We start from the raw sequence: 24,127 nt of genomic DNA on the forward strand, positions 1-24,127 counted from the left end.
CGCGCATGCGCGGTGAGGCCGAGGCGCCTAGGTGGGGACCTCGCCTCAGGTGTCTACTATCGGGCCTGACTCGGAGATGAACGTTTGCCCCCTGCACTACGGTGGCAGACGCGGGCGAGGTGCTGAGGAGACAGCCTTTAGACTTACTTTAAATCTGGAGTCCTCCTTGGGAAGCGGCGTACACCGCCCCGCCCTGCCCGCCGGCTCCTTGTGGTCCAGGTACAGCGCTGGGAACCGGTTCCCTAGGAACCGACGACCCCGGGCGGCGTGTGCTGTACGGCATTACCGCCCCTCACGGAGTTTTGTTTTCTGCATCACGGAAACCCAGTCCTGCTGTCCAGGGATTTGGCCGCTCTGATCGGCTCCCTGGAACCCAGAAGGAACCGTCCCTGTCCTGGGCTGTGTCGTGGGCCGGCCTGTGCTGACCCGGTCACATCCCCGGTGTCGTCATCCTGCGCCTCCGGGAAGCCCCACTTTCTCTTCCCCAAATTCTGCGAGGGGGCGTGGAGTAACCACAGGCTTTCTCGCCCCTGAAACTGCTGAGTTTAGTACATACCGGCGGCAAAGATGCCTGGGAAAAGGTCCCTAAACGCCGCAGTCATCCGGAGTGCCAAACGGGAACGGAAAGCAATCACCCTCGATGTGAAGTTAGAAGTGTTAAAACGGTTTGAAGTGGGTGAGAAGCTGAGCCAGATCGCAAAGGCCTTAGGCCTTGCTGTCTCTACAGTGGCGACCATCAGAGATAATAAAGACAAAATCAAAGCGAGTTCACAAATAGCCACTCCTTTGAGAGCCTCCCGGCTGACTCGCCACCGAAGTCCAGTCATGGAGACCATGGAGCGGTTGTTGCGCTTGTGGCTTGAAGACCGGAGCCAGCGAAACGTGCCCCTGAGTGTCACCGTTATTCAGAAGAAGGCCAAGAGTTTGTTTGATGACTTACAGCGTGAGCAAGGTGAAAGCTCTCAAACAGAAAAGTTTACTGCAAGTAAAGGGTGGTTTGTGAGATTCAAGGAACGCCACTGTTTGCCCCACTTCAAGAGGAACATCGCAGCTCCTGCCAAGGAGGATGAATATCCAGAAATACTGAAGAGCATCATTCAGGAAGGTGAGTACACCCCCCAGCAAGTTTTTAATGTGGATGAGACAGGTCTTTATTGGAAAAGAATGCCTGAAAGAACGTTTCTTTCAGTAGAAGAGAGAGCTGAGCCAGGATTTAAATCATCCAAAGATCGCCTGATGCTGCTTCTTGGTGGCAACGCAGCTGGGGATTTCAAGTTGAAACCCCTATTGGTGTACCACTCAGAAAACCCCAAGGCTCTGAAGGGGTACTCCAAGCCCAATCTGCCCGTGATTTGGCGCTCAAGCAAAAACGCCTGGGCAACCAGGAGTATCTTTCATGAATGGTTCACATACTTTTTTTGCCCTGCCATTGAGAAATACTGTGCCCAAAACAACCTGACCAACAGAGCCCTGCTCATCTTAGACAAGGCACCATGCCACCCAGTCAATCTGAGCGATCTGTCTGATAATGTAAGAGTGGAGTATCTTCATGACAGCACAGCTGACTCGATCCAGCCCATGGGTCAAGGTGTAGCCTCTGCCTTCAGAGCTCATTACCTGAGAAGGACTTTTGAGCACATCCTAGAAGCAACAAATGGGGAGGATACAGCAGAGATCAGGGAGTTCTGGAGAAACTACAGCATTGTGGATGCTGTGGACAACATCGCAGTAGCCTGGGGGGAGCTCAAACCAGCAACAATGAACAGTGTGTGGAAGAAGATTTGGCCTGAGTGTGTTCAGTTCGAGAGTGCTTCCCAAACAGATGGCATTGCACAGCTTCAACAAAATATTGTGATCCTTGCCAAGAGTGTGGCTGTTGGAGAGGTGGGAGAAGCTGATGTGGACCAGCTGCTGCAGTCCCACGAGGAGGGTCTCTCAAATGAGGAGCTGATGCAGCTGGAGCAGGAGCCGGCAGGAGAGGAGGAGGAGGGTGAAGAGGCCGCCCCTGCCCTGCGCCAACTAACCACACGGGAGCTGTCAGCAGCCTTCTCACATTTTGAGGCCGGCTTGCAGGTCCTTACCAGTAACAGCCCTGATGCCGCGTGGAAACTGCAAGTTTCAAGAGCAATCAATGATGCAATAAGCTGCTACAGGGAGCTGTACAGTGAGAAGGAGCAGAGCTCCAAACAGCTCTCCTAGGCGATCTCTGTGCACAACACACTCCACGGCAGGAAGATCAGACACAACAGGGCAACCTCCTGGGTGACACCTGGCCAAGTCTAGGCTTCCAGATGTTTAACATCCTTGGAAACCCTGCTTCTGGTACGTTCATTTTGACACTAAAGAGCATCATATCTTGTTACTGAAATTGTACTTAAATTTGTGCTTTAAGAAGATTGAAAGAAAATCCAGGAAAAGTTATTTAAAACACACAATGAGGAGACCAGCCCTGCCAGACATTGAAACACACTATAAAACCTCTGATTGAATCAAGGAGGTACTCAAACGTGTAGAAAGTCCAGAAGTAGATACAGATAGGTTTTTTTTTTTTTTTTTAATGTGCAGGACAGCTAGATAAAATTTGGCAAAAGCTAGTTAGTTCACGCCTCACAGCATACACAAGAATAAACAAACAGACAAGGGATCTGAATGTAAAAGCTGAAACAATACAAGTGCTCCACAACCCATGGATATATGCCTCTTCCCCATGGATGATCAAGAAGATCTGTAACTCAAAGTCCAGGTGAAATTTAAGATTAATCAATTTGATGACATGAAAATGTAATAAAACTTTTCCATGGGGATAAAACACTACAAACAGAGTCAAAGGCAGATGACACACTGGAAGAAAATTTCTCACAGATAATGGGTTAATATCTCTGATATGTGAAGAACTCTTAAAGATTGAGAAGAAAATACCAAAAACCCCATAGAAAAGCAGACAAAAGATATAATTCATAAGCAAATAAATTAGCTCTTCAAACAGAAGTGCAGATGAAACAACACTCATACCATTTCTCATTACTGAGGTCAGCAATAATCAAAAGTATGGCTACACACTCCACTGGTTAGGCTGTGGGGTCACAGGCACCCTCATTCACTGCTGGTGGGAACACAAACTTGTACATCCCTTACAGAGGAGCATCAAGCAGTAATACAAAATATATTTATTTTGATTTAACAATCCCACTTTTAAGAGGATATACTTCCAACAAAAGAAAGTACAGATGCATGGATTTTGTTGCAGCCTTGTTTGTAACTGCAAAACCTAGGAAACAGCCTGAAGAGTCTCATGTAAAAAGTCAAATCTGAAATGGCGCTTGCACACAATGGATAGTTAGACAGTTGTGATAACTACAAAAATAAGAGAACAAGGAAGAACTCAACTGATGTGGAGTGGTTTCCAGGATATATTATTAATAGAAAAAAAGCAACATCAGGTGTAGAGTATGCTACCTTTCATTGAAGAAAGACGGGGAAGTGAGAAAATATGCATACATCATACTCATTTGTACAATAAGAAACAAAGGTGGGAGAAATCAGACTAAAGAGTTTGGTTCCAGGGGTGGGAGGAGATGTAACTTTTGTACCTTTTGTGAAGTTCTGACTTTGGGGACCATGTTAAAATACTGCACACAAAAAAAGTAAACAAGGATGGGGAAATAAAGCAGTGGACCACCTGAACGGAACCGTATTTCACAGGAACTGCACACCCACAATGAAGAAGCAAAAGCAAGTACTTTTTGACTGTATGCCCTCAGACTATAGACAAATATTAAAGGCTCATGAGTAGCCTTGTTTCTCACCAGCGTAAGTGAGCAGTCCCAAAGGTGCTTTCTGTGTACTGTCGGACTGAGCAAAATAAATGTACTCTGGATAAAGGAGCCAGCTTTCTCACTGTCGAGCAAGGAAACAATAAACATGAAAAACGGAAAGAATGACTCATGTTGTTTTGAAATTGGAAGTTTCACTGTGAACTCATGGTTTTTAATGTTTATAGACCAGAAAAGAAATAGATAAGGAGTACTATTTCCACACTACTGAAAGGACCCATGGGCAGTGATCAGCCCAGAAGTGAGCACACCCAACTATCACGTCCGTCCTCCACCAGAAGGTTCCAGGGCTCCTCAGAGAAATGACTGGTGTCAGGGCTGGGACTGGGGCAATTACCAACTAAGCCTGGAACACTTTCCTGTGCTAGAAAGTAAGAAAGTGCCTAAAGAGTGCCAGGAAGATGTCAGTCAGCTGGAACAGGTGGACCAGAGCGTTTTGAGTAGGACAGCTGGACCCAGCGTCACTTCTGTGAAAATCCCACCAAAAGGGCAAAGCCCGAGTCCAGTCAGAAAAACCCACACTGAAGGAAAGTCTTCAGAATAATTTATCTGTGATTTTCTGTGTCAGAGTCCTGAACCCTTCCAGATTAAAGGCTAAAATGACATGGCAACTAAGTGGCTGAATCTGAACACGGCTTGCTGTAGGCTTTATGGTCAGCATCCGTGTGAGCATCCTGATGTCATGACCACACTGTAGCCGTGGGAGGCATGTCCTTGCTGGGGTAACACAGGATCACTTAGAGGCAAAGGGGCATCATCTGCAATTTCCACCAGATAGTTCAAAAGAAAGTGTGTGGAGAAAGAGTAAGGCAAATGGGGAAAATATTAACATTCACAGAATCCAGGAGATGGGTACCTGGGAATGTGTTTGCAGCACTTCTGTAAACCTACAGCTGTTAAAAGTTTAAGAAAAACTCAACTTCATACCTGAAGTGGGTGGGTGGAGACTGCATGCTCCCTCTGATATCAAAGTGTGGCTTTAGTTGTTTGAAGTGGAGGTGCCAGCGTGGGCCCACAGACAGCCCACACACACCCTTCCCCCACCCCCGGCCTTGTGCAGCACACCCCTGATGTTTCTTTGAGATCATCCTCAAAACCAGAGGTTGTATCTCCAGAGAGAAATATACATACATAGAGGTTTGAATGTCATTTGGGAGGGGGTCTTGTGTTCTCCTGAGCTCCAAGGGCCCTTTCAGTGAGTCAAACTTGAAGACCAGGGGGGCTTCTGGGATTTAGACCTGGGACTGGCACTGCTTACATTGAGTTAACATGAGTCTTCCCTCTGGGAGGACTCAGAAGACATAGGTTCTGTTACGAAGCCAGGCTGGGCCCAGCACTTCCTGGGACCCAAACAACCCCAGAGGGTGTGCTTTAGCGCAGCCTACAGAGGAGGTGTCAGCACACTGAGGCCAAGGTCAGGTGCCCAGTTTACACTTGTCCCTGTGGGAGGGGGCCTGTGGGCTCTAACCCTGCAGCAAACCCCGCCCTGTCCCCAGCACCCAGCCCACACAGCTCTCCTGGGAGACCTGCCCATGCTAACTGGTTCCTCAGTGGGTTCTGGCTACTGTGACATGATCTCAGAAAGACCTACACATGATTCTGTTTAAAGAATCTGTCACCGAGAAGGGGGAGGAGGAGAAGACGTGATGTGGGAGGAAGTTTAAAAAAAAGAGTCAACCTTGCCCGACAAATGCTACTGACATTTCTTATGGACACAGTGACTATAACTGGAATAACACGGTGCTGATTACACAGTCCATTTGGGAAAAGCCAGGATCCCTGGGACAGAAATGCGATGCTGCAGGGAGATGTACAGATCAGAGGTGTAGGAAGAGGGCTCTTAGCCTTTAACCCCCTAGACCCAAGAATAGGAAGCAGGGTGGCCCCATGTGGACCAACCCCCCACAGTGACACACTGAACAGCCCAGCACAGTCAGAGGGTGGCCTAAAGACGCTGGGCAGTGCCTCCCTGGGGTGCTGAGGGGCAAGGAGGGGTTGGCACTGTCCTTACCCACTCCCCACATTGGCTCAGCTGGCCTTCCTGTTGGCCAAGCCTCTCCTTGGGCTTCCCAGTCAAAGGTGATGGATGTCCAGTGACTGCCTCCTGCCCACCAGCCGCCACATGTGTGTGTCAGCCCCAGGTGTCAACAGCCAAGCACAGTCCAAGGCAAGGAGAAGGCCAGCAAGGCCAGGGCAGCCTTCCCCTGGACGGTCCCCACAAATGCATCTTCTCCACTGGGTCAGTCCTTCATGCCCGGCTCCCTCTGCCCGCTGGTGGCAGGACCTCCCACACCCCATGAGTCCTGCCTGGTGCTCCTCTGAGCAAGTATTTCCAGTGCCTGATCTCAGTTCCCCAAACAGAAGGCCCCAGTTGGGGGGTCTCCAAGTGATCTGGAGCTCTCCGTAGGCACACTTGGTCCAGGTCTACTGTCCCCTAGCCCTCTCACCTAACCTTGACCTGCCAGGGGCATGGTCCTGCCTAATACCTTGAAGCACACATCCTCGCTGGATGGGACCCCCCCAGCCACCCAGCCTGAAGCACCAGAGTGAGCTGGGCTGGGCCAAGGCAGGGGTGGTTAGGAGGTGAGATCTCCACGGCAGCCAGTAGCCTCTGGAATGGTCCTGCTGGCGGAGGCCCCAGAGAGAGAACCGGGGGCAGGGGCAGGGCCCTCAGGAGATAGTGATGAACACAGCCCCACCCAGGGACAACCAGGGGACCTCAAAGAGGCAAGGGGCTGGGAGAGGGGCTTCCAAGTAGAACCCATACCGTCCACCACAGGTAAAAATCAGGCTAAGACTGCATCCTCAGTCTTGTTGGCACTCCCCGGAAGGCTTCCAGCATTTCCAGGGTAGCCAAGGCCCAGCAGCCTTGGTCCCAAGGTGGGCGGGGTAGGGTGGGGGGGCTCTTGACCAAAGGGGAGGTGAGGGATGCTCCCCCCACCTGACCCTCAAAGCTCTGCAGTGGAGGAGAGGTGCATGTCCTGGCCCTCACAGTAGCCCACCCAAAACACAGCTGCCCCAAGCCCCAACACACACTGGGGGACGGTGGCCCTGGTGGTGCTGGCTCAGCAGTGGGGGAGTCCAGGGGCCAGACCCTAGGTCTCCAAAGTACAGGAAACACCTTGACGGTGGCAATGACCAGCAGGACAGACAGGCCTAGAAGGGCTTCCATTGCTCAGGCGTCCAGGTCTGGACCAGGCTCCCGGAAGAGCGACTGCTTCCGCAGGATGAGGCGCGCACACCTAGGGCACGTGGTGGAATTGTCGTAGTAGCAGTCCCTGGGGGAGACAGGAATGGCCATGAAGAGGGGGCTCCACAAGTAGAATTGTAACCCTGAGTCTTCACAATACTCCTTTAACAGATGGGAGCCTGCAGCAGTCTCACCCAGGTGTGTCAGCCAGGCCTGTATCCCATACCTCTGTACAGACATCCCAAGGGGCCACACCTATCACCTGGTACCCTCTGACCCTCTTAGTGACTTCCCTCCCTGACCTGTTCCCACTACCATGTAAAGCGCCCGCCACCCCCCACCCCCGCCCAGGGCTCTGTGGAGGTGCACACGGTCCCCATGGCAGCTTAAATTTTTGAAGGGCGCACAGCAACATTTGACAGGACACCACACAAACTGCCAGCTCAAGGGAGCTCAGAGTTTCAACAACACTTTCTGCTATAGTCCTTCCTGAGACCACAGTCCAGCTCTGCTGACCTATGAGGTTGCAGGTCACTCTGAGAAACACCAAGTGCCAGGAAAATCCAGTGTGGACAGAAATGGGGTGGTGGGGTCCCATCTGAGCCCAGTGTGACAAGCCATGTGGGCTCCACAGGCACACGCCTATTGGAAAGTGTACTTAAAGAGTTCAAATATCTTCTTCCCACTTCTGTGTATCATTCTTCCAAACATCCACAAGTCTTTAGAACATAAATGCTTCCATTGTTGAACCTAAGTACTTAATAAATAAAACTGTTGGGTATTTCTTGTGGTCTAGAGACGTTTGGGGGAAAAAAATCACAAAAACTAGAAAGCTTAGGAAGCTCCAGCCTCAGTAAACCTAAGTCCCAGGGAGAAGGGAAGGAGCTGGACACAGGGGCCTGGGCTGTGCACTTTCCCCAGCCCCTGGGGGCTTCTCCCCAGTGGAACTACAGCTGAGTCTCACATATCAGGGTCTAAGTTCACACCTCAGGCTCCAGGCACAAGGATTTGAAACCAGGTGGCAAAGGTCAAGCCCCAGCCTCTCCCCACCCAACTCTCCCAGCACCTGTCTCTCCCACACCTGTCATCTACTGTCTGCAGAGGCAGACACTCACACAGACCTGTGGAAGACAGCAGAGCAGTCGGCACACACGGACGTGTGGCTGTCGAAGGGGAACAGCACATCGCCCTCCCGGCAGAGCTCACATACAAAGCCCTTGGCCTGGCACCGCTGCAGGGGAGGCGGGGAGGTCAGTGCCCACTCCCGGGTGGGGGGGCACATCTTCCCGAGCCGACCTCCCACCTCCCCACCTGGTCTGTGGGGGCCCACCTCACAGTCCAGCTTGATGTGCTTGGCAAACAGCGTGTGAGTCTCAGCCAGTGAGCAGCCCAGCCGGCCCGTGTGCGTGTCCAGAAGGTCCTGCACCGAGTACATCTCATCGTTCTCCACAAAGTGCTGCCGGTCCTGGAGCTGCAAGCGCAGCCACGTGACCCCGGAGCCGCCAGGCCAGGGCCCTCGCCTGCCCGGAGCCCTCTTCCCAGCTTTATCTTGTCCACACATCTCACCACTCGATGTGCTGCTTCCTACTCTTTCCGTCAGCCCAACCCAGAGAGTGCACTCCGAGGTGAGGGCCAGGTCCCACCCGCTCTGCTCGCTGCTCCCCAGGACCCAGAACACCGTCAGCCCGCAGCAGGCACCCAGTGAGTGCTTGCAAACAAGTAAGTAGGTAAGTCTTGAAGTGTTCTGTGATCAGCCCTTCCTGGGTCCACTCCATGGAGGCTCCCGTGAAGGCTGCAGGGCGACACCCACTCTCTCAGCGCTTCTCATGCTGACAGAAGCAGAGAACACTTTTGTGGGTAGAATGCTTTTGTGGGTAGACCTGGTATTCCCTGGGACAGTGCGGAGACCCTCTGCTGATGGCACAGCACACACATGGTATCGTCTTCACCTCACGATCCTGATCTGTTTCCTGCCCTCCTGGAGGACCCCTTCCCCACCCCACCCCTCCTCTACCCTGGGGGCGGGTGGACTGACCTGCAGGAGCAGGCGTGCTGCCATGGCCTCCCTGCAGGTGATGAAATATGGCTTCATGAGCAAGATATCCTGGCGCAGCTTCTGTGGACAAGAGGGGCAGGTGGACATCTCTGGCCAGAGCAGGGGCTGTGCCAGGCATGTCTGCAGGGCCAGTGGGGGTGGGGCAGGGCTGGCTTTGTGGGAAGCTTTGTCACTTTACACTCTGGGTCAGTAGAGGACTGTAAGTGCATTCCCATCCCCCCAGGACAGTCCCAGCTCTGAGCCCTCCAGCCTAGCTCAAGGTCAAGCCACAGCTTCCCCAGCAGGCAGGACCCTAAGCTTCCTTCGTGCACAGTTGTTCCCTGCCCGGCTCGCTCACACACCTTGGGAGCACCTGAGCTTGCATCCAGACTGCCCAGTTGAACCCAGCTCCCCTCCTCAGCCCAGCGGCCCTGTGACTCAGCTCCTCGCCAACAAGTCCCGTTCCTCTCTGCACCCGCCTGAGGCACACCCCACCCCGCCCTCCTGCTGAGTGCCAGAGAGGACCCCCAGTCACACACAGCTCCTCAGAACACCGACCAGACGTGGCTGGGCCAATGTGAGGCTGCTCTTGACAATACACACTGGGACGCAGACTAATACAAGACAGCAATGCCACACGATGTATCTCAATAATGTGCACGAAATAAAAGATATCACTGAGATGAACTTCACCTCATTTTTCTACTGTGGCTGCTAGAAAATTTCAAACTGCCTCTGAGCCTCGTGTCCTATTTCGTATTGTGACTGGACAGTTGCTCCATAGACTTTAACTTAAAGGACAGTAGGGCATCTCTCCTCTCACACAGCTGCGAAGAGGGACCAGGGTTGCCCCATCCCCGCCCCTCCCCTGTCTTACCCGGATCTCTACCAGCTCCTCCACATAGTTGAACAGCAGAGGATTGATCTCCCGGAGCCGGAGCACTGGCCTCGACATCATCAGCGCCAGGTAGCGCATGCTGCCACGGGACACCTGGGCGGGATGGGTGGAAAGGTGGCACCTCTGCGCTCTGCCCCGCCCCGCAGCACCGCTCTGTCTCGGGCCCCGCCCCACCCCGAAGCCCCGCCCCCCACAGCCTTTGCACTGACCCGCCCCTGCAGCCACGCCCCATGCCCCAGCACTCCGCCACGCCCCCCGGCCATGCCATGCCCCAACCCAATCCCCAGGGCGGCACCCCTCGTTCCCCGCTCTCTCTCTCTGCACCTTGCGCGGCTCGAAGTCCCAGTTGTGCACCACACGCGCTGGGATGACAGCCAGATCGTTCCAGTGGCAGTGGCTGCAGTAGTACTGGCCAGTGTAGTCGCACTGCCGGGCCTCGCTGGGCACGCCCCCTGTGGAGGAGATGTTCCAAAGTCAGGGAGACCTGAGAGGTCCCCTCCCCCAGCTGCACCAAGGGTTCCCCACCGCCCAGCCCGGCCCCTGACTCGTCCTCTTCTAAGTCGCCCCGCCTCCCGTTTCTCATCAGTAAAATGGGACAGTAGGTGGGGAATCCCTTGAGCCAACGTCAGTATGTTTCTAGGAAGAAGGCCTTACACAGCGTGAGTGTAGTGTGGTCTTCCTATGGGGTGAGTTTTCTGTGATGATGTGGTCACAGGAAGGAGACTGTAGCCTAGCCCTGCAGGGACTCCTAGGGGAACCTCGGTCAGCTTGGGTGGGGCGTGAAAAGGTGCCAAAAGCAGTCCTTTTTGGCTTCCCAAGGAGAGGAGCTCAACTGCGCATTCCTCCCATTTACTCACGCAGCTGATGGCAGGGCACCCTGCCCAGAACAGCTCCCCTCAGCCCTGGGCCCTGCCCTACTCCCACCCACTACCCCAGGGGCACTCACGCAGAGAGATGGGTGCTCGGCACTCGGCACAGCGGTAATCCTGGCTGTCCAGCCCTGTCTCAGGGCAGATGTTCAGCTCATACTCTGCCTGGTGGCTGACTTTGGACCGCACACAGGGCTTGGAGATGAGGTTCAAACACTTGCTGTGACAGCGGTAATAACACCCTGGGATGGGGGTCCAACAGCATGCCTCTTAGGAGGAGGGCCACTCTGCAGCCCAGGCTGACCTTCGGCTTCCAGGACCCCCAGGGGGCTCCATTCTGCTTCCCAGATCAACCCAAGAGCCTCCCCAGATGCCACTGCAGGTCCTCAAATGTCCCCACCCCAAGCCTTGCCCTGAAGGTATGTGCACACCTTTCCCCCAGTTTCAGACTCAAAAGTCCAGGGGCCTACCAGCCATGCCCACTGGGATACCCAAGGGGATCAAGGCCAAGCCATCTAAGTGAAACCCAGCTCTTCTTACCCAAATCCACCCCAGCTTCCCATCTCAGATTTCAGGGACTCTGTCTTTCAACCTCCTGAGACTACAAACTGGGAAGTTATCTCGACTCCTCTCTTACACTCATGTCCAGTCCTTCAGCTACAGCTGCACTTGGCCCTTCTTATCTGAATGTCAGAGTCTCACCCTGATCAGAGGCCATCATTTTCCCTCCCCCATGCCACACTCAGCTCAGCAGCTGGAGTTAAAACCTAAGTATATCCACCCACGTGGCCCCAGTGCACCTAGAGAAAAGCCCCCTGCCACCTCTGAAGCACCTCTACACCATGCTGCTCTCTGCTCCTTGTCAAATACACTGGACACACACTGACCACAGGCCTTTGCACAGACAGCTCCCCTGCAGAAATGTTCCTTCCCAGATATGCTCCTGGTTTGCCCCTAACCTCCAAGTTTTTTTTATTAAATGTCACATGAAGCCTTTTCATTTCACCCTAAAATAGCAGCTACTCACTCCCTGACATGCTTGTGCCTCCCCTAGCCTTCTTCAGTATTTCTAACACACCATGTCGCTGACTCATTTGATTTCTCAGCACCTCCAATACAGTGATGTGTCTCTACAGTGTCCAGCGGGGTGGCCACCAACCTTGCATGGCTACTGTGTACTTGGAACATACACAGTACAACTGAGGAGCTAGTTATCTATATTCAATAATTTAAATTTGAAGAGGCACATGTGGCTAGTGGACTTGAGTCCAGTGAAGGCAGACAGCTGGGTCTCTCATCTCTTGCTACACCCACCACACACTGCAGGGTTCTGCAAGTACTGAGGACACAATAGAGAACCCCTCTCCCCTGGGACCTAGACTGCCGGCCCAGAAGGGCAGTCTGGTCTCTGCCCACCTGTGCAGGTGTACCAGGTCTGAATGAGGCCCCAGATGACTGTGTTACACTTGTCACACGTCTGCTTCACACTCTTGCTCTTCTCCTTGTAGAAGCGGTGCTCAAGAAGGACTCGAATGTTGGGCTCATCCTCATTGGGGTCCTGGGGAGGAGGCCAGGGAGGAGTCACAGCTCCTTCTGGGCACACAAGCCCCTTGACTGCATCTCCCAGGCACCACGTATAGCAGAGGTTACCACAGACCCCTCCCTTTACAATAGAACAGGGTGCCCAGTCAGGCCTGGACCACTGAGATTACAGACTACCTCTGTACCTAGGTGCTGCTCCAGGGCCACATTAGGGCCAAGGGCACGTGAGCAGTACTGACAGGCGCTCATGCCCTCCCTGCTTTGCTTCTGCTGGCTGGGAGCAGACCCAGATGTGGGGCGGGGGCTGTCCTGGACTTGCCAGGGAAGAGCTGCTGCTGCTGTTAAGTCGCTTCAGTCGTGTCCGACTCTGTGCGACCCCATAGACGGCAGTCCACCAGGCTCAGCCATCCCTGGGATTCTCCAGGCAAGAACACTGGAGTGGGTTGCCATTTCCTTCTCCAGTGCATGAACGGGAAAAATGAAAGTGAAGTCGCTCAGTCATGTCCAACTCTTAGCGACCCCATAGACTGTAGCCTGCTAGGCTCCTCCATCCATGGGATTTTCCAGGCAAAAGTACTGGAGTGGGGTGCCATTGTCTTCTCTGGCCAGGGAAGAGCAGAGCAACAGAAAAGCGGGACCTGTGATCTCCAACACCCGCAACACTTCCACATGAGTAAATCTACACAACTGACTCCTTTAAGCCACTGTCTTTTGGGGTGTCTGAGCCCATACCATCGCCTTACCTATATTCTAATGAACCTACCACTGTCCAAATTCCATGGACTCATGAACCAGACTCAAAGACTACATGATGGACCCCAGTGGTTATTGGCTTCCAGGATCCACCACCCCTTCTGTTGTCATCTTCAGGGAATCAGCCCACGCTCTGGGTGACATGGCTCAAGGTGGGACTAACTCACCCACCTGCTTCAGTGGGTGGACACATGACCCAGGACTACAGGCAGGATCAGAGCTGGGCTGAGGGCCCATCACTCCCCCAGCCTCCAGTTCAGCTCTGGCTGCTGGTGGGGGTGGGCCGGCACCCACCTTCAGCTCCTGCAGCTTCAAGCGGAGGTGGATGAGCCTCACCACGGCATCCTTCTGTTTCTCTGAGTGCTCTGGCAACTCCAGGATGACCTGCTTACACTCCTGGATGGCCTGCCGCAGCTGCTGGACATCAGAGGCCAGGAACAGGCCCTGTTCACATGGGAGGGGGGCAGTTTGGGGACGATGATAGTCAGATTGTGTGTCGTTGGGGCCCAGAACAGATCTCCCCACCCATCTCAAGCCCCGATGGCCCAAAGACCTGCTCAAGGCCCAGGACCATCAGCAGCAGAGGCAGGCCCCAGCCCACACCACCTGCCCGCTACCTGGACCTGTCCACCCATGGGCCTCTGGAGACCTAACTCACGATGTTCTTCAAAACACAACTTCCCTCTTTTAGAAATCCGATTGCTTTTCTGGCTGTGCTATCTCGCTTGCTTCTACAGAACTTCCTCTTGGATGAAAGCAGGGGAAATGACACTTGTCTGTCAAGAAGGAGAGGAAGTGGCCTCTGTTTCGATCGCCAAGCTCAGAGACACCCCTAGCTGCCACCTGCCCTCGGGCCCAGCACCTCACAGGCTGACCCAAGCTCGGGTCCAGCAAAGCCCTAAACTCGGGCAAGGAGACAGACCAGGTCTCAGAGCTGGGGGCTGGGGCCCCAAGAAAGGGGTGTCACTGCCCGCAGGAGTGCAAAATAAGGGTTCAAACACATAACTGAGAGGAGTGTATGTACCAGCAGAATGTAAAGTTAAAGGCCACGTGACCAGCATAATGAACTGCACAACAGAACTGGGGGCTCAGGCGAATCTTAAAGTCGTATTTGAATGTTACCATAACATCTGTCTCAAACAACAGCTGGAGATAGTTTGCAAAGATTTTGAAACTTTAAAGGCATTATTAGAGCCCTTTAATTAAAAACAAAACAAAACCAAACCACCCCACAAGTTTTCATGGAACACCACCTAGCTCAGACAGGAGTAGCCCTGCCTAGATGAGCAGGTGGTGGTGGGCAGGGGCCACCCTAGCCTTCACCCTGTAATGGATGACAGGATTCCCCAGGAGCCCAGATGGAATCAGCTCCCACATCTGCTTTGCAGGATCCTATATGGAGGGGAGAGAATGGCTGCCCAGGACGACAGAGCCCAGGTTCCCGAGCACTGCATCCAGCCCATTCCCACAGGCCGCACACAGGTATAGGGTGGGAGGTGGGTGTCACACAGGCCTCAGACTCCAGGCCCAGGAGCCCTGGCTGAGATGGAAGTGGCCAACTCCTCATACTCTTGGGAGGGGGGGTCACCTCATCCACCCACAGACCCTGAAACTTACCACGGGGCGAGCGAAGTGGTCCTCAGACAGGCCAAGATCCATCACACGCTCTGGGCAGCGGAACTCTGGCTCCCCGGGAGGCAGCTCGGGCAGGTGCGCTGCAGCAGGGTGGGTGGGGAGGGCGGCAGAGAGAGGAGTCGGCTCGCCACCCCCAGGAGGAGGCTGCAGGGCCCTCGGGGAGCAGGGAGCCCATAGAGGTGCCCAGGGAAGCAGAGCTCTGCCCTGACATGAGCCCTGTATGCATCTGCAGAGGACCATGTGTCCTTGTACTGACAGGAGAGAGCCCTGCAAAACCAGGGTTACAGAAACATGCCAGTTTCTAAGGCTCACACCTTGTGTGTGCATCTGTGGACTGGAGAAGGACCTCTGGAGAGCTACACACTGGAACATGGGAGCCCCTGTGTGGACTCGGGCACCCTGTGGGCTTGGTCTGCAGTTGCAGGGCTCACATCCTGCTGACCTCTCACCCTGCAGGTCTCAGCTCTGAGTTCACACCCCAAGTGTTCCCTGAGGAGCGCCTGCTGTGTGCGGGCCCCTGGGACACGGCAGACAAGACAGTAACACATCCCCGCCCAGGGGCGTGTTCTTTCTCCTGAGGATGGACTAGGGGGAAGCAGTCTGAACTGTGAAGAAGCCGCCTGCATGCCCCAAGGGAGGAACCACTTAAGAGGATGGGGGCTGGCGTGAGCAGGGCAGACCACCTACACAACCCCAGCCCCGGTATCCACCTTGAGAAGTAATGTCCGGGGCCTCCTCACCAGCCCCCTGCTCATGCTGCTGCTTGTTGAAGGGGTTGAGATGGGCCTGCCGGAACCGTGCGAGCTTCTCGTCATATTCCATGGCACCCCACCTGCGGACAGCCGGGCAGAGCAGAGGTGGGCGTCCAGCACCCAGGCTCACTGGCATTCCCTTCCCTTTTCAAGTGCCTGAGGTATCAGAGGGGAGACCTGGCCCCTCTCACTTCCCCTGGAGGGTCCAGGCCAAATATCCCCACACCACGGCCTCCCCCCTCAGCCCCTCCCCCAGCCAGCTCACCCAGCCCCCACAGCTGGCCCCTCAGTGAGAAGAGTGATGCCCAAGTTGCCAATGGGGCAGGCAGGGCTGGGGGGTGCCCGGCCAGACCTCCAGCCCGGGACCCCTTTGGTCCCGCCCACATTGCCTGGCCAGCCAACCCTCAGTGCCTCCCTCTCGCCCAGGACCCAGGGTGCTCCTTTCCTGTCAGAGCATCCAGAAAGCCCTGCCAGCAGAAGGCTCTGTGCTGATGCCAGGGCTCAGGCCTGCCCTGCCACCTGCAGTGTGGCCCAGGGCAGGACCCACCTTAACACTGCCCTGTGGAGAGGCCTCCCGAATATTGTATGATCACCAGGCGGCCTGAGCCCACAGCTGGCCCCACACCTTGGGACCCAAGGACACAGGCAGCAAGTGCTGAGCTCACAGCTGGGAGCTCAGCAAACCACAGGCACACGGGGCTGGTGGATCCTGAGACAGAGGCCCACACTTAACTAGCTGACCCACATTCCTTAGCTTCTCTCTGCTTCAACTACAAAATGAGTTCACAGGAGGTTGAAAGATGTTTTTAAAATTTTGTAGGAAGGACATGAATGTTGGCTATGTTCTGCTGACACCTGGTTGCAGTCTGAAATAATCTGTAATTATAAAAGGCAATCCTATGACTCCTGTGTGCCCACACATACACTGAAAGGAAAACTGAGCCAGCGGCGATGGCCCGAGACCACCCTCCACCCCCTAGTGCTGCCCTGCACCTGGGCGGGGACCCCCACACCTCTGTGGGACCTGTCTGCCTCTCTGGCCTCTGGAGGGATGTGGGTTGGAAGTTCTGGACCAGTAGAACTGGCACCTGCTGACTAGCTACCTGTTGGTCACAGCAGGGCAGGACATGGTGCCATGAGCTCAAACCCCCATCTCCCTTATAACCTGAGGTCTCTGGGAAGCTCACACACTGTGTTCGGCTCTAATGCCCAGCACCTCCCCAGATGACAGGAACCACAGCACCCAAGAAAGCCTCCAGAATGCAGGGGAGATCCAGCTGTCCCCATACTCACCAGCCCCTTCTTCCCAAGTGGTGAGGAATCCCTGGGCTGCTCACCCCCAGGCTTCATTCAGCTGAGACACAAATAAACTTCTGTTTAAACTACTGTTATCAGGAGGAGGATTTCTGTCTCTTGCAGACAAAACAGATCCATACTAATCACCCCCAACAGACTGTGATCAGCAGGCAAATTGGCCCTACTCAAATCCACACTATCAGCTCCAACTGTGTAACCTTGGGCAAATGCCTAAACCTTTCTGTGCTTTTGAGCTGTCATGTTTCAAGCAGGGATAATAATAGTATCTGCTGTATAGAGTTACAGTCTAAATGAGTCAATACAAAGGTCTGAGTCCCTTGGCTAGAAATAAATATCAGGTGCACATTACGGTCATCATTGTAACTACTAAGAATCAGACCGGCCTGATACAACGCTGCCTCTCCTGGTCATGAGCATTTTCTTGCCTATAAATAAGGGAGAATGCCTGCCTCCTGCGGTGGGGGCAGGGGAGGGGTAGAGAGTAAGCACAGGCGCATGGCAGTGACATCACATGCCAATCAGTCCAGCCCCAAAAGACTGGAGGGTCAGGAGCCACCCCCATGGGTCTCTCCTCAAAAACCTCCCAGCATTTTACAATACAGCCAGAGGTATTATAGAGAACAGGATGACATTTCTGAAAAAACTAGAAATAGACTCGCAATATGATCATGCAATGCCACTCCTCGGCATATATCTGGAGAAAACTGTAATTCAAAAAGACACACACCCAGCATCCATCGCAGCACTATTCACAATAGCCAACACATGGAAAGAACTTAAATGTCCGTCAACAAATGTGTGGATAAAGGTGTGGTACAGATATACACAATAGAATATTAGCCATAAAAAAAGAATGAAATAACGCCATTTTCAGCAACATGGATGCAACTAGAGATTACCACACTAAGTCCAAAAGACAGATACCATATGATATCACTTAAATGTGGAATCTAAAATATGACACATATGAACTTATCTGCAAAATAGAAACAGACACACAGATGTAGAGAACAGACTTGTGGTTGCCAAGTAGTTGGGGTGGGGTTTGGATTGGGGTTATGGGGTTAACAGATGCAAACTATTATATAAAGTATATATAAACAAGAAGATCCTACTGTATAGCACAGGGAAATATATTCCACATCCTGTAATAAACCACAATGGACAAGAATATGAAAAAGATATCTCTATCTGTAACAGAAGCACTTCGTTGTACACCAGAAACTAACACAACATTGTAAATCAACTACATTTCAATTTTTAAAAATACATAAAATGCACACGTTCTTAGGCCTTAGTCAAAAAGAAAATAAAATATGGCCTGAGGAACTCAAAGGCAGGAACACTGCTCAGCTGCCCTTCTCTGGGATACAGCCCTCCTGGAAATCGCATCTCTCATTAAGTTCCTAATGGGTAGGCCAGGCAGAGAGGCCACGGATGAGTGAGTGACTAGGGTAACCTGACCCCTCTTAGCCTCAGTTCCTCTCCTGCCAAAGTTAAGAGAATCACATTTCCCAGGGAGAAGGGGGTGCCGGGAGCAGCCAGAAGGGGTCCTAACGCAGGGGCCCAGCAGATACAGTGCGCAGCAACTGGCTTAGAGGAGAGCGATAGCAACCCTCACCACCCCACTAGGTCCACCCCACAGAGAGCTCTGCACCCCAAATTCAGGCCTGACCTCAGAGAGGTGCAGGCCGGAAGGTGGACATTGAGCAAGCAGCATGCAGGAAACTCACTAGTCCACTGTCTCCCCTTCTCCAAAGACTTCCTCTCACGGGGGTCAGGGTGAGGAGCCCAAAACTTTGCAATTAGATGACACTGAGAACAAAGCCCAGCATCTCTCAGGCCCCGAGGAACACAGGGCTGAAGCTCAGATGTGCCTGAACCAGCCTCGCCTGTTCTGCTTGTGACACAGCCACCAGAGGTCCTGTCATCATCCGGCTACCACCAGAGGCCCCTAAACTTCACCCCAGAGGGGACAGGGCGAAGGTGCACCTTAGCTGCTCACGCCCATCAGGAGGCCTCCGGGACCCCACCGGGAGCAGGGCCGCTGCTATCCCTTTAAGGACTGCTTGCCACTGAAGCTTGGGAGCAGCCACCCCCGCCTCCGGGTGACGCCACCCCAAAAGGGCCTCCCCCCACCTTCACCCACAACAACAACAACAGCAACATACACTCGGGACCCTCGCTAAGTGGCTCCGCACAAGGCCAGGTGTCTTCTACCATGCTCCTCCGTTTCAGAGATGAGGAAACAGGCTCAGAGTGGTCCGGCCCCAGCGCAGGGTGGCACAGCCGTGGGGTCTCCCCCAGTCTCTCGCATCCCACAGACGCGCGCTGTGTCAGGTGAAAGGGGTGACAGTGTGCCCGGGGGCGACCTTCCCAGCTAAACCTTAACAAAGCGGGATGGGGACAGCTGAGGTCCCCAAGCCCCTGTGCCCCCAGGTGAGCGCCCGGGCGTCCGAATGCTGCTTTGCGCCCGGACCTGGGCCTCGACCGGGTTCTTCGCCCTCTACGCCCCGGTGTCCGCGTCGGGAGAGAGGCTTCCCGGGCTCCGGGGAGCGGCGGCCTGAGCGTCCGAGTCCCCGCCACCCAGAACCCCGCCCGCGCCCCTCCCGCCGCTCACCCGACCACCGCCGCCCCGGTTACATTGTAACCGCTCCGCCCGGCTCGTTACAGCGTATCCACCGCCGCCCTGGATACACTGTATCCGCCTCGCTCTCTGCTGCCTCCTGCGGTCGGGAGGCTCACGACATCGGCGGAGTTTTCGCGTCCCATCCCCGGCCCCAGGCCTCCACCTCCCAATCTGAGAAACGGGTGACCCTTCATCCCAATTGTTGAAGATGGTGTGAAGTAAAATTCACGCTTCATGGAAGACAAGGAAAATTTAAACACGAAAAATTTCTCTGCCTTTTACCCGCCTCTCTCCTCGTTGTGCATCTGATCTGCATTTATGCATCTGCCAAACCACCCCCATTGGCAGAAACGCCTCCTGGAATCCAGTACAGCTGCTTAAAAGATAAGGTCACTTCCTGAACTTCTTTGCCAACAAAGGTCCATACAGTCAAAGCTGTGGTTTCTCCAGTAGTCATGTATGGATGTGAGAGTTGGACCATAATGAAAGCTGAGCACCAAAGAATTGGTACTTTTGAATTGTGATGCTGGAGAAGAGTCTTGAGACTCCCTTGGACTGCAAGGAGATCAAACCAGTCAATCCTAAAGGAAATCAACCCTGAATATTCAGCGGAAGGGCTGATGCTCCTTGGAAGCTGAAGCTCCAATACTTTGGCCACCTGGTGGGAAGAGCTGACTCATCAGAAAAGACCTTGATGCTGGGAAAGATTGAGGGCGGGAGGAGAAGGGGACAACAGAGGACAAGATAGTTGGATGACATCACCAACTCGATGGACATGAGTTTGAGCAAACTCGGGAAGATGGTGAAGGACAGGGAAGCCTGGAATGCTGCAGTCCATGGGGTCACAAAGAGTTGGACACAACTTAGCAACTGAACAGCTTCTTGATCTTGTGAAGGGCCATGATGAGCTTTTGAATTGTGTAAACTGTGGATTACACTCCTGTGCTCTGTCTCAAGAAACTTGTATCGCTGTGACTTAACTTCTAATGGCAAAACAGTCCTTGAAGCTTTCTGAGATGCTGTTCTTGGCTTATAATCCTCAAATTTGAATTGAATAAAAATTTCTATTTCTTTCTTAGATCACCGGATTGATTTTTTGCCCACAATGGTAAGGTTGGGGTGGCGGGGTGGGGGTGGGGGTCAGGCAGCACTGACTAGATTTTCCATAATCACAAAAGTTCTGATTTAAATCAAAACCAAACACTCTTTTACAAACTGGTGGGACCTCCCTGGTGGTCTGCTGGCTGACTCCACACTCCCAATGCAGGGGGCCCAGGTTTCATTCCTGGTTGGGGAACTGGATCCCACATGCTGCAAGTAAGGGTTTACATATCATAATTAATGTTCAGTGCAGCCAAATAAAATATATATAGAGAGAGAGAAGAAAAAAATGGTGTTTGATTTTCTTTTAAACCCTAGCAGTTGCAGGGAAAATGGAATAGGTGATCACTGAGCGGGAGCAGCAGCTGTGCTTGCCTCCACCATGTTCATCACTGGTGAGGGAGAGGTTACTGTGATGCTACCCATTTCACAGAGGAGGAAACTGAGCCACCGTGAGACAAGGGGCTGTTCAGTGCAGATGGGAGAGATGTTGGAGAAGCCTACTGCTCTCCAGAGGTCCCTGCTATGGTTCTCTCCATAATTCTTGTCACTGTCCAATGTCCTACATCTTGTACTTTTTCACTTGATTTTTGTCTTTCTCCATGAGCACTTGCAACCTCCACTTGCACCAGAAACTAAAGGCTGCAGGCAAGGGTTTTGTTTGCTTTCTTCACTGCTTTGGGGCCTAGAACAGTTTCTAGGCACATAGGTGCTTAGTTTCAGGGACCAAGGAAGGGCTGGCCTCACTTCACTTGTGCCCCACCACCACCAATAGGGGCCCAGCCCAACTCTGACTCATCAGGGAGAAGGCTGGCACAGCTCCAGAATGCAAGAAGCCAGACAGTAAACAAAGATACATATCAGTAAGAGACATGAAACACAGCAAGAAAATAAACAGGATGACGAGGTAGCTGACAAGTTCTGGGAGGAGTACATCTCATTTCCCAGTTGCTCCCAAGGGTAAGAATGAGGGGGGGCGGACAGCTGGGGGAATGTTCAGGAGTGGCAGCACCCCAGAAAAGGCTGGGCAACTGCAGAACAGAAAGCAGGTTCCTGAGGCCAGAGTTCAGTGAAAGGCAAAATGAGAGCGGATCTGGAGGTGGGAGGGGCTTCCGGCCCTTGTAAACATGCTGGAAAATGTGAGAATCTTGGAGAGACACTAAGCTACCTTATAAGTGGCTCCTGCTGGAGGAGAATACAGCCCTCCTCCAAAGGCCCTTGGAGAAGGAGACAGGGAAATGCACAGAAGCACGCACACCCATGTCCCCATTGTACCTGGGCTCAGCAGCGCCCCCGGGAGCAGACCCCATCTATGTCAGGGTCCTGGTCTGAGGAGGGTGCCTTCATACCCCGCCTATGGTGACTCAGTTCCCTTCAGCTCTGCCTGACTCTATCCAGTCTCAGACCCCCTGTAACTCTGGTCCATCCTCTTTGGGAGGACCACCACCCCCATCCCCACCCACACTTGTGCTGGCAGAGAACTCCACATCCAGTCAGCATGCTGGGTTTTATCATTCATATGTGCACCTGCTCATTTATTATTATCTAAGCAAGATGTTTTCTTTCCAGTGAGTCCATCTGGAATTCCAACTCCCAAAATATGAGCAGGACATGTCCTTTTCCACTGGAGAAACTGCCCTAGAGAGGGGATGTGCCCTGCCAGGTGGTGTGGCAGAGTTGAGGGTCATCTGCATCCCACACTCACTGTCCCCCTTCACATCTGCTGTGGTCTCCACAGTGATGGAAGCAGTGACAACTCCAGTATCCTCCTGTGTTCCTGTCCCCGGCAGCTGGGGTCTTGGGCAGCTTTTTCTATCTCTAGGCTTCAGCCCCTTCCTTGGAAGTATCCACCTCACAAGTCTGTGGGGATGTGTAACATAGTGGATGATGAGTTCAAGGTGGCTAGGCCCCCAGAACAGGCCCAGTGTGGGCCTGCCCAGCCCCCAGCCTAGGATTACCCCAGTCTTGTAACTGAGGAGTAACCTCTTGGTACAAACGTGTCCCCAGAAGGAATGCTATTTGTTCTTCATCTGAAATATGACTGGGCATCCTGGATTTGCTTTGGCCACCCTGCCCCTGGGTGTGAGGCCATCTGCTGGCCCCTGAGCAGCTCTGCATGCCAGGCTGAGGGTGCCAGGCCAGGACAGGAGTGTGCCCAGGTCTGGACACCCCTGGCCCATTACCAGGCTGAAAGGGACAAACTGATCTGAGGGCAAATAGCCAAGGAGGTAGGTGGCCCCAAAGGCTGCCCAAGAGTGCCCACCATCAACACTGCATGGTGCTGGGCTGGTCAGAGCCCTCTGGGAGGTTCAGGTGAGACAGAGTACCTCCTGAGTGGGCTGCCTCCCTCTTGTCCAGGTGTGCCTGCAAACACACACCCCTCAGCAATAGTCACAGGTAAATAAGCACTAAAACTTAGGGCTCCTGTTATGGGCCACATGCTGTCCCAGCCACTTTCTGTGTGTGTTCCTCATTGCAGGTGCAAAGCGAACCACTCTGAAATGCAGTGACGTGGAGCACAGCCATTCACCTCGCTCAGGGCCATGTCCACTCCACCACACCTGTGCTGTGAGGATGAGGAGTGAGGCTATGACTGAGGAACACAGGAGAGAATTAAATGGCCTCTCATCAGAAAGGGGCAGGAGCCTCAAGGGGTGGGGCTGAGGGACTCAGCAGGGGGAGGAAAGGGGGACTGGAGGAAGGACGAAAGAGGACTCTCCCCCACAAGGACTGGAGTGGGTGTGGTCCAGGGGAGAAGGCGGGGTGGCCCCAGTGGACCAGCTTCATCTCCGTGACCTGAGCCGGGACAAAGTTCTTGCTGTGCAGGTGCTCAGGAGGGACGTGTGATTGCGGCCGTCTAAGCAAAGTGGAGAGACACATGGCCTGGCCTGGCCCACCGCTGTACTACCTGCCAACTGGCAGATGCTTCTCTGAGTCCCACTTCTTGCCAGGGAAACTGGTGGCCTCAGTGTGAAGGTTTAAACAACCCTCAGGAGAGACCACACAAGACCGTGGACCCAGATCTCAGCGTGAGCACCAGGATATCAAGAGCCCAGGGCACCCTTATCAACACTCGGTGGGTGACTCAACCCTCTGGGGATCACGGAGAGCCTGGAGAACCTGGGCTGTGGACACCCTTCCCCTCAACGGCATGCAGGCTGCACCCTTGTGAAGGTGGGGTCAGAGGGCCGCCTCCAGGGCCAGCAGTGCTGTGGACTTCGAGCCACCCAGCATGGAGCAGGTGCCCAGAGCATCTGCTCCTGCCCAAGCCCGGGATACGGGCCCTCTCGGGTCTTCTTTTCCCTGGTCCAGATCAGCTCCTTCAGCCTCTTTGCTCAGGTTACCCACCCAGGAGTGGGGCGTGGAGGGGTGTCCTGGCTTCCAGGGGTGGGGTATGAGGAGGCCCAGGACACCAGGGTTGAGGCTCGTCCAGCTCTGTGCATGCTCACCTGGGCCCCAGGCAGACAGCAACTCTGGGTTCCACTTCTCTCTCTGTAGGAAGAGGGAGAAGCCAGATTTGCCCCTGTCTGTGGGACCCTGGGTGCCCTGCAGCTGTGGGAAATGACTGCCAGA

At 53.8% G+C, this 24,127-nt stretch overlaps 1 protein-coding gene across 17 annotated transcripts; it reads right to left on the bottom strand.

Annotated features, from left to right (window-relative positions):
- Positions 1–5,512: 5,512 nt before the first annotated feature.
- On the bottom strand, positions 5,513–19,530 carry DEF8 (differentially expressed in FDCP 8 homolog). 17 transcript variants are annotated; one of them, XM_081508035.1, is made up of 14 exons: positions 19,445–19,530; positions 18,996–19,155; positions 16,801–16,861; positions 15,466–15,587; positions 14,738–14,835; positions 13,415–13,564; positions 12,242–12,383; positions 10,903–11,067; positions 10,281–10,408; positions 9,936–10,049; positions 9,059–9,139; positions 8,354–8,488; positions 8,145–8,254; positions 5,513–7,111 (listed from the first exon to the last, which is right to left on the bottom strand). In XM_081508035.1, the coding sequence occupies exons 4-14, from the start codon at positions 15,575–15,577 to the stop codon at positions 7,009–7,011; spliced, it is 1,338 nt and encodes a 445-aa protein (XP_081364161.1). In that variant the 5' UTR covers positions 15,578–15,587; positions 16,801–16,861; positions 18,996–19,155; positions 19,445–19,530; the 3' UTR covers positions 5,513–7,008. The 17 variants fall into 17 exon arrangements, with proteins under 17 accessions (XP_081364161.1, XP_081364156.1, XP_081364168.1 ...); XM_081508030.1 differs by having other exon boundaries at positions 8,354–8,494; XM_081508042.1 differs by having other exon boundaries at positions 8,141–8,254; positions 8,354–8,494.
- Between the last annotated feature and the right edge of the window lie 4,597 nt (positions 19,531–24,127).

Source organism: Giraffa tippelskirchi, chromosome 7 (genome assembly GCF_054371585.1).
Source record: "Giraffa tippelskirchi isolate mGirTip1 chromosome 7, T2T-mGirTip1v1.2.pri, whole genome shotgun sequence".
NCBI classification, from domain to species: Eukaryota; Metazoa; Chordata; class Mammalia; order Artiodactyla; family Giraffidae; genus Giraffa; species Giraffa tippelskirchi.

Bases quoted from the DNA above. Each gene is read 5' to 3' on its own strand.
- DEF8 (XM_081508031.1), bottom strand. From the start codon at position 15,577: ATGGAATATGACGAGAAGCTCGCACGGTTCCGGCAGGCCCATCTCAAC. The intron at 10,409-10,902 runs GTGAGTGCCCCT...TCTCCTCCACAG, and splicing joins CCGAGCACCCATCTCTCTGC to GGGGCGTGCCCAGCGAGGCC. The intron at 8,495-9,058 runs GTCAGTCCACCC...CTGCGCTTGCAG, and splicing joins CAGCACGCCTGCTCCTGCAG to CTCCAGGACCGGCAGCACTT.